Source organism: Psammomys obesus, unplaced genomic scaffold (genome assembly GCF_907164565.1).
Source record: "Psammomys obesus unplaced genomic scaffold, mPsaObe1.curated_primary_1811, whole genome shotgun sequence".
Lineage (NCBI taxonomy): Eukaryota > Metazoa > Chordata > Mammalia > Rodentia > Muridae > Psammomys > Psammomys obesus.
In genome coordinates, this window is record NW_026590062.1 from 17,249,273 (window position 1) to 17,259,226 (window position 9,954).

Sequence of the window (9,954 nt, forward strand, 5' to 3'; positions counted from 1 at the left end):
GTGTGTGTGTGTGTGTGTGTGTGTGTGTGTGTGTGTGTGTGTGTGTGCATACACACACACACACACACACACACACACACATGCTATCGCATCCATGTGGAGGTCAGAGGACAACCTTGAGGAGCCAGTTCTCTCCTTCTACCTCAGATTCTAACTCAGGTCACCAGGAGGCCTGGCAGCAGGTGCTTTTACCCACTGATCCTTCTGATGGGAATTTTTGAACCCATGTGCTTCTCCCAGGTACACGGCTCTAGTCACCACGAAGCCCATGTTTGTGGCCTTCAGGCCTTTCTTGGGTGTTAGCGCATGTGTAGCATCCAGTGGAAGAAATATGAGAATATGCAAATGAGCACGGTCTGGGGATGCACAGGCAGATGGGTCTTGTAGTCCTTTCTTGGCTGGGAGGCCTGGACCGCACTCTTTGCTGCTGTCTCTATGTGTCCCAGTAGTGTCATGAGGAAAGAGCATTAATGTCCAGGTTTGAAAAAATGATATTCCTGGATCCCACTCCCGGCTCTGGGAGGACATGGAACCCTCTCAGGGAGCTGGGTAGGTCACCTGAGTCAGGGGCCATGTCTCTGAGATTAGGTAGACTCTCACATCCTAGTCACTTTACTCCAGTGTGTTAGCGTGATGGCTGGGAGACAATGGGCTGTTTATTCATGGGGAATATAGTGACCAGCAGGCTCAGTGAAGACAGGCAGCTAGCGAGCCAACTCTCTAAGCCCCACTGAAGGCGTCTTCCTGGCCAGAATTTGACTTGCTCTGCAAACACCCAAAGCTAGTTCCTGATGTGGATTTTTGTTTATTCTGGTAACAAAGTGGAAACCTACTCTGGGCTTTAGCTATGGACTCGTCAGAGGTGGCTGACCTGGGCATCAATTCTAGAAAATCCCCTTTAAGTAAGAGAGTCACGGGATCCCCATGGAGATGGCTTCAGGATGAAGAGTGGTGTCATAGCAGCCCCCAGAGCCGACAAGTCCTTCCTCTGGGTGGGGCCCTGCCATTGTTATGGCTGTGGGGTGGCAGTCACTCTGCAGAGGGTGGACAAGGCTGCTCAAGTGATGCTTTTCTCTCTCCAGCTGCTGGTTGTCACTGGGCAGTGGTGCCATCTGGGCCTTTGTGGGCCCTGCTCTGCTGGTGATTGTGGTAAGTCTTCCGGTTCATTGGCAGAGTCAGACAGATCGGGGCAGGGCTGTTTGAACTGTGCCGGGCTTCCTGAAGACACACCCCAAGATACAGCGTCATGCTGTTGTCCACTTTTTATTCTTGCTCTTCCCTCCAGGGGAGTGAGCGGTCCTGAGCCTTGGTTGCCCATAGCCTCAGGAAGGCCCTGAGTCTGGAGTATCCCCGGACCTCCACAAAGCTCAGGCCAAGAGACATGTACAGAATTCTCAGAGAGTCCCAGCACTCCAAGGCTGACACATTAGAGGGATTCCTGCAAACCTCGTATGCAAGTGACTATTCATCTGGCAAAGTGAAGACAAGTGACAGAGAGGACAGTAAGGGGCGTAGCTACACGTATCAGCCACACAGCTCTCAGTGAGGCACCTGCCCATGGCTGAGGAACTCTGTCTTCACTGCGGCTGTTCTCTGTGGCAGGTACCCAGGGTTAGCAAGCAGCCAGACCCATACAGCATTCTCGTAACCATGGCTACATCCTCCTGATGACCTCAGTGCCTGTATGTTGATGTTCATGGCTGCAGGCATGTGGGAGTTCACAGAGCAAACTTGTGTAGTCATAGGGGCCAGAACCACCCCCATTTCCACTACAACACCCTGGGCAGGACTTCTTGTCTAGACTGAGTCATAACTGAAGTTCTGGGGATCCTACCCTTTTCCCTACTACCTTTGCAGGGTATTGAGTTCTTCATAGGTCCCTAGGGGCCATTGGTGACCAATCCCAAGGGTTACCCCTTATCCATGGGTCTTCAGTAGGCTGGTTTGCTACTCCCAAGATAGGGTGTCCCAGCCCCACCTTGATAGCAGGGAGAAAACTGTCCTCACATCTCAGGTGATATCAGACTTCACCTTTCACCAGGTGGAGTGACCTCTGGGAAGTCTTGGACCATATCTGAGGGCCACCCCACCCTCATTCAGCGACTGCTGGTTAAGGCAAGACCCTGGTAATTAGTTAAAAAGGAAACTGAGGGAGATGCCGAACTGCTAATTGTGTCTAATAGAAATTCCTCTGATGTCCTCGTGCTAATGGGCATAATGGTGCCTTCTTGGCTGAGGGCAGAGAGTGAACTGTCATCACAGTGCCCTTTGGAGCAAAAAGGCCAGGAACTGTCACTATACATGTGTCTCCTGCTATACGCATGACTATTGTAGTCCCAGCTGCACTGTGATGAGCTTGCTGGACCTTTCCACACTGGAAACATGCTATGGAGGGTCCATTAGCCCGGGGGTAGGGTGGGGCTGGGGAACCATGCTAGCTTTGCAGTCACTAGCTAGGCGGGGTCCTGGCTGAGGCTTAGCCCAGGATCCATGTTTACAAGTTAGTCCCCTATTATGGTGGCCTGTGGCTCCAAGGGCTCCACCGCTATCCTGGGCAAACTTGCATAGCCTCCTAAGAAAAGGAGCCTCAAAGGAATTGGAAGCCATGACTCAGCAAGGAGGGGATCATGGTATCTAGAGTGGTTCCCACTCAGTGTGGGAATCACCTTTAAGGAGGTCTATAAGGTCTAGACTAGGGATGAGGTGGAGCCAAGCTCCATCCAGAGATGTCTGCAAAGAGGGATGTCTGGGCTCCACTGGTTTTCTTCCCATTAGCAGCTCTAGGTGTAGAGTCTGCAACATATTGCAGTAGTACTGTGAGCTTCCCATGCCAGAGCTGTGCTGTGCCCAGGCCTACAGGAGGACCATGAGCCATTACATGTTGTTTTCAGGGCCTCACAGAGGCTTGGGCAAGAGATTTGTGCTCTGTCTTCCTGCTGTCTGGGGTCTAGTAGGACCCTTCATCTTGCCAGCCAAACTGTGGATACATTCTCAGTAGAGATGCCCACTCCTCCATCGTCCCTCCTGACTCAGGGGACGCCACCAGCATGAAGGCTGTGGGGCAGCAGCACTGAGAAGGAAAGTGATTGTGTTGAAGGTCTGGTCCCTTTGGATCTTTTGGGCCAGGAAGAACCCCTGTGTACAGATGTTCTATGCATAACTCTAGCCAGAGGCAGCCAGGTTTGGAGGCAGCTGGGCCCAGATCCTTCTCTTTCCGGCTTCAGGAACCCAACACCCTTGTGTGCCCCAGGCTCATGTAGCCCTGGGTGTGATTCCCAGGGGTTGTGCTGCCTAAAGTACACTGACACCCTTCCCGGCGTGTCAGATTCTCAACCTCAGGAATGGAAGTCCTCAGCCACAGCGTGTGATGCTCATAGCTTCCCCTGTCGGCCTCCCCTGCAGAGGGTTAAAGCTCACAGCCTGCACATTCTCCCAGGTTGCCCACATTAGCCAGGGTGGCTACTGTCGGGTCATTGGTGCCTTCCTGTAAAGTAGGGTACGGCAGAAGCTGAGAGGGAGGTGTGGGCAGCCTCTATGGCAGCGGTTCTCAACCTATGGGTTGTGACCCCCTGAGGGTTGATGACCCTTTCACAGAGGTCCCCCCAAAAACATCGGAAAATGCGGATATTTATGTCAACGATTCATAACAGTAGCAAAATTAGTTACGAAGTAACAACAAAAATGATTTTATGGTTGGAGTCACCACAACAGGAGGAACTGTATGACAGGGTCGCAGAGGCTTCACCGGTAAAGGGCAGGCTTGCCTAGTGCTGCAGACATGACCACGTGTACTCTGAGGTTGGGGTTTGGGCCACAGCCACACCCGCTGATTTACAATGTGTCTGCAGCTGTTCAGGCTGCAGTTCCAAGATAGTCTGCAGCAGACACTATGGCCTTCAGAGCCGAAAGTATTTACTACCCAGCCCTTGGCAAAAAAAAAAAAAAAAAAAAAAAAGAAGAAGAAAGAAAGAAAGAAATTGGCCAATCCCAGCTGCAAGGCATGCTGTAGCCAGTCCTACTGACTGCCAGGCTTCAGGCTGGGTGCTAGGTAGGCATGGGGAGACATTTTGTGGCCCCCACCTCAGACGATGGAGGGGTTTGTACCCTCCTGAGCCATGCCCTCATTCACCCAGGAGTTCTCCCGCTTACTTCCAAATGAAGGAAGCAGGTTTTGGATGTCAAGCGTGGCCTGACCCCATTTGTGTAAAAGCTCTCTGTGGGCACTTGTTCTCATGCAAGTGGGAAATGGATGAGAAAATGTGGGTGGATACTCCTGAATGGTGGCTCCCTGGGGGGCAGTGCGAACTGCTGCCCCATGCTTAAGACACTATCTGCATCTAAAAACACTCTGTGAGGCTAGTGGAGTTTTAAAGATTTATTTTTATGATTTTTCATTTTGGGTATGTGTGTATCTTTGTGTGGGTTTTTGCACATGAGTGTGAGTGTAGGTGCCCAAGGAGGCTAAAGGCATTGGATTCTCTGGAGGTGGAGTTTCAGGCAGTTACCCAATGTAGGTGCTGGGAACTGACCTCAGGTTCTTTGCAAGAGCAGTATATTCCCTTAACTGCCAAACCGCCTCCCAAGTCCAGTTTTTGGAGATAGGGTTTCTCTGTGTCGCTCTGGTTGTCCTGAAACTCACTCTGTAGACTAGACTGGCCTCGAACTCAGAGATCCACCTGCCTCTGCCTTCTGAGTTCTAGGATTAAAGGTGTGCACCACCATGCCCAGCTGACTTGCACAATTTTTATGTAAAGCTATTTTAGAAAGTGGAATGTGTGTGTCAGAACGTGTGAGGGTTGGTCTGAAGATGAAGGAGGTTGTGGGCAGTAACAGGCCATTGTGGGCTTTCTAGAGCTAAAGAGAAAACCAGAACCAAGCCAGTCAGCATCAGGACCCACCATCCAACTTAATGGTGCTAAATGTAGCCCTGTCCAATGGACCAGAAGGTCCCTGGGGCTTTGTCAGCTCAAGATCTTGCAAGAAAATACCATGTATAGACTAGGGGCTTGAATGAAGGAAGCTATTCTCTTATTGTCACAGAAGCCCAACATCCGAAATCAGAGGCTCAGCAGGTCAGTTCTCCTGGTCTTCTCTCTCCTTTGCCATCTGCCTGTGTGAGACCATATCTCTCCTTGATTACAGCCTATACAAATGACCTTAGTTTAATATATCACTTTTCTGATGCCCCACCTCAACATGCAGTGATGTTATGAGGCTATGCCGTGGAAGCTTGGTAGCAAGGGAATGCAGGTCAGCCCAAAGAGCCTGGACACGGGTACACGCAACCAAGAAGAAAGAGTTCAGGAAAAAAGAGATCCTACAGCCTGTGCCCCACAGTGGCTTGGTCTGTGCCTGTCCCAGCCAGGGAAGGAGGACAATGCTTCCAGGTCTGAGAAACGAGACTCTGGGTACTCAAAAATCCTTATCTTCCCTGACACATGAATATGTAGATGCAGAGGCAGAGCTACAAGCCTACAGATCCACGAAGCTCTACACAGAGATATAGATATATAGAACGACACGCCACAGATCTACAGATCCACAAGGCTATAGGCCCATAGGTCCACAGATCCACAGAGCTAGAGGTCCATACATATGTAGGTACACAGAACTACATGCACAGATCCACAAATATAGACACAGAGCCCGTAGATTTGTAGCTACCGACACAGAATTACAGGCACATAGAGTCACAAATATACAGAGCTATGGGCACAAAGAGGTACAGGTATATAGACACATTATAAACAGAGCTTTAGACACATAGATCCATGCCACATAGAGCTGTAGACCCAGAGATTCACACCTACACAGAGCTACAGGCACATAAGTCAACCACATGCAAGGCTGTATGTAGAGTTCCCAGGCAGACACAGACACAGGGATGCTAGGACACAGATAGATACTACTGGGGACTATATATATATATATATATATAGCCTGTGTATGCAGATGTAGAAATTTTCTCCTTGTAAAACACTTGTGTATATTTCTATTTTTTTTTTTCATAAATTCCTAGATGGCCCTGAGTTGACAGAGCAGCAGAACCTGGCCCATCCCCAGAGGCCTCACCTACCATCTCTCCTTCCTCCTAGAGAAGTCACCATGACCTTTTCCTGGGTCATTTTGGCCTGTTCTGGGCTTTATTGTTGACCACCTGGTGTGCAGCTCTATTCTTCTCTTCTGAAATGCAGCTTGGAATTGTCTCTTTGATGTTTGCCCTTAGGAGTTTGTCCCCATCCTGCAAATTGATGCAAGTCCCTGACAGTCACCTCACATAGCATCATGACCAAACCAGGCCTTTTCAGGTCTGCAGGAATGTGGGCAGAGTGAGCAGAGCAGAGCCAAGGGGCCAGGCCCACTCTGCTTCGTATTTCTGTGAATTTCTAGATTAAGTGGTTTATAAGCCACTGGCTCCTGCTTCAGTACACAGATTCAAGATCACTGTCTCCCAATGCCACTGCCTACCAGACAGTCCTGGTGCAGCATCAGATCCCAAAACACAGACATGTGGATAAGTTGCTACAGATGTGTTGGACTTGTCCTAAGCCTCCAAATGAAACCAGACATACTTCAAACCTAGAAAAACCTATAAAAAGAAAAACAGTGACAAGCCGGGACAGATAGAAATATGAGCAGCTTTGCTGCTATTGGGACACTGTGTTTCCTGACTAGATCAGTTTAAAAAAATCCCGAGGTGATTGCCTGTCACATTTTTTTATGTTTGTGAAACACTCCAGCAAGAGTTGATTGCCCTGTTGGTAGCTTGGTTTAGGAAGCCAGGGAATACGGGGCTAGGTCTCTGGTCTTTGATCTGAGGAGGCATGGGATGGAATCATGTTTTATGGTTTCCAGAGGAGCTGCTGGGACCGTGAGCTCATGTGGCCTGCTCACCATGGTATAACCTCTATGCTCACATGAGGAGCAGTAGTGTGACCTCTGACCCCACACAAGATCAGAATCTCTTCCACAGGTAACAGCCCACTGTCCCTTCCTCAGGCCCGTCACTGTCCCTGAGTCATTAACCTAGCCTAGTTAAATATCTTTGTGACCCTTCCAAGGGCACTGTTGACACGTTCACTGAAAATGAGTTTCAAGTAATTTTCCTTTTAATTTATAATTACTCCAAACTAAAAAGTAGTTAAGTGATTTGGTTTTTAAATTTGTAATGGACATGGTTGAGAGAAAAATCTTAGAAATGTATGAAAAAAAATCTGAATGTATGAACAGTTTTTGCATGCATCTGTTACTCTGTCCCCCAGTGTCAAGACTTCCCAAGGGAAGGCAGGCTTGGTACTCTCTTCCCCTCGCCATGCGTTTTCTACAGATTGGACACCTCCAACTGTCCAGTAGTGTCTCCTCCAGGGGACACAGGGCCTCGGGGCTTTAGGCAAGGAGAAGACAATGGCTGTGTCATAGGTATGACCTACAGAGCCCCAGGGTCCACATCTGTAGTCCCCCGGTGCATAACCAATTTGCTTCTAATCATCGGCCAACAGCTTTTGCAGGTGTGTGAGGTGGCTAGGCTGTAAATTCCCGAAGTGCAAAGGGGCAGGCTGGCAGCATGCCAGTGGGAAAGTGGCTCGCTCTAAACGTCCCCCCCCCGCCAAATCAGGGTAATTTCAAGAGGAATTGTGTTGTTAAAACTCCAGCGCTCTGGAAATGAACCAAAGGCATACAAATGATAAAGCATCCCCCCCCCCCAAGAAAATCTACTAAATCTCAGGAGGGCAGGAGAGTCTGTAACATTGTGACCTAGGGCTGCTCCGTCTCCGTTGTCTCTCGGTGACACAGTGGGTGCTCTGTAGGATATGGGGCACACAGCCCGGGCCTCCATGACTGACAGCAGGATGCTCTCAGGTGTGGCCACGGTGTTCCGAGGTGACACCCCCACCCCTTGAATCAGTCACCACACATAGCTTGCTCTGCCATCTGTCTCTGTCCAAGTTGGAGTATAACTAAGTCTGAAAGCCGGTGGCCCACTACTCCCACTGCCTCTTGCTCCTGTCATATGCGGTTTTCCGGCCGCTGTCATCAGTTGTAGAAAGGCTGGAGGGCAGCTGAATTACTGGACATGGCGTGACACTCTGCTAGCTGGTTATGCATTAACCTCTTCCATCATCTCTGACCTTGGGAGACCCTGTTGTTACCCAGGGCAACAAGGCACCGAGGGAAAGTGACGGTTGAGCCTTTGTTCATGTCTGATGGTAGCATAAACGAGTCTAGACAGGACAAGCGAGGTACCCACAGTGCCTCGTTTTCCTGGGAGCCGTGTAGCACAGACCCAGAATTGTCTCAGCTGAAAACCTTTAACAAAAGGCTCTGGATGACTGATGGGAGCTGGGAGGAGGCAGAGGGAGAGGGCTGGAGTGGAAAAATACCAGCTGGAACCAGAGAGGGGAAAGCATCTCAAGTCCCCCCAAATCAGGTATTCTACGCAGGGGGTGGGTCCAAATCAGGCATTCTGTGAAGGGGGCGGTGTCTCAGGATGCCTGAGGCTCAGCCACCTGGGCTACTGATACAGGTATGTTGTCGCAAGCTGTGGTGTTGGAGGTCTCAGCTGCAGGCCTCTCTAGTATTGCCAGGTCTGGCTGTGTACGGGGTGGATGGGCCAGCAGCCTCCCTATGAGGCCTGATGGTGAAGCCTCAGTCAGTACTAAGGTCACAAGCTTGTAGCTGGCCTCGTGATAATCTTGAAGATTTTAACACTGAAGGGAATAGGCTCTGGCCACAGCATAGCTCTTACAACCCACTGGGGACCCTCAAGAAGAAAGAGACTGGGGGAGGGGTCATTCCCCCTGCTAGTCCCACCTTGCCCCTTAATATTTAGGATTCAGGAGAACTGCTAGGTAAAGGAGGAGCTGGGCTAGAGCCTGAGTCTCCTGAGTGCTGGCCTAGCATGGGAACTACCCAGCAGGTCCTCACCCAGGAGCACAGGCAATGCTGGGCACAGATAACACCGTCCTACACACACTGCTATGTCTTTCAAACATCATACGGGTGTGTGGGTGATGAGAGCCAGCTGCCGTATGTGGACTGGACAAATGGGACTTTCTCGCTGGTTTTTTTCACTCCTTTTTCGCTGGTTAGTTTGCATCAGCCAATCCTTCTCACTCAGTGGGAAGCAGAGATTCCCAGGACCCACAGAGGTGTCTGGGGTCAAACGGAGTGAGCAAGCATGAGATGAGCTTTGAGCTGGTTCATCTGACCCCAAAGGTCACACTCATTCTTTGTGCCATGATGCTTGTGGAATGAGAACCGAGTCCCTGCCTTGTCTCTTTGCTCAGCAGCGCAGAGGAGCAGGCTTACTGCTCAAAGCCTTGAATCTGCCCCAGCTTTGTTTCCTGCTGGACGAGAAGTAGCTACCGTGGGCCAGATCCCGGTGTCCTGTGGGTAGGCCTGGCTCCCCATTGCCTCTCTCCCTCTCCTCCCTTGCAGGTCAACATTGTTATCCTGGTTGCTGTGACAAGGGTTATTTCCCACATCAGCACCGAGAACTACAAGATACACGGGGACCCCAGTGCCTTCAAGTGAGTTGACCCCAACTGGCCGTATCCCACTGCACTGCCCATGGGTGCTGCGGCAGGCTTCAGGAGAATCGGATAATGGTGCTTCCCACGGAAAGCCCCCGCGTCTTCAGCGGGCTCTGCACCCTCAAAGCCTACATGGACAGCCCTTCGTTTATTCCATTACTCACTCCTGATGACGCAATCGGAGGTCTCAATGCAACCTTGGAGGCCATATGAAGATGTCGCCTGGGACTTCTGTAGCCAGAATCAGCTGTTGTGCTTCAGACCTAGAACAACAGCTCCACCCTCTCGGTCCCTACCTGCTGCAGGGCATGGCTGGCATACTCCGCCCTCTACCCTGAACTTTTCAGGGTGGGGGGAATTCCCCACTCACTCTATCTATCTATCTATCTATCTATCTATCTATCTATCTATCTATCTATCT

The 9,954-nt window shown here is 50.4% G+C and overlaps 1 protein-coding gene across 2 annotated transcripts in view; it reads left to right on the forward strand.

Annotated features, from left to right (window-relative positions):
* The window catches only part of Adgrd1 (adhesion G protein-coupled receptor D1), a 112,086-nt gene that overhangs the window by 96,409 nt on the left and 5,723 nt on the right, over positions 1-9,954 (forward strand). For both annotated transcript variants that reach the window (XM_055606125.1, XM_055606126.1), the window contains 2 exons: positions 1,083-1,149; positions 9,439-9,530. In XM_055606125.1, the coding sequence (XP_055462100.1) occupies positions 1,083-1,149; positions 9,439-9,530 (159 nt within the window). The remainder of the gene's footprint in view (positions 1-1,082; positions 1,150-9,438; positions 9,531-9,954) is intronic.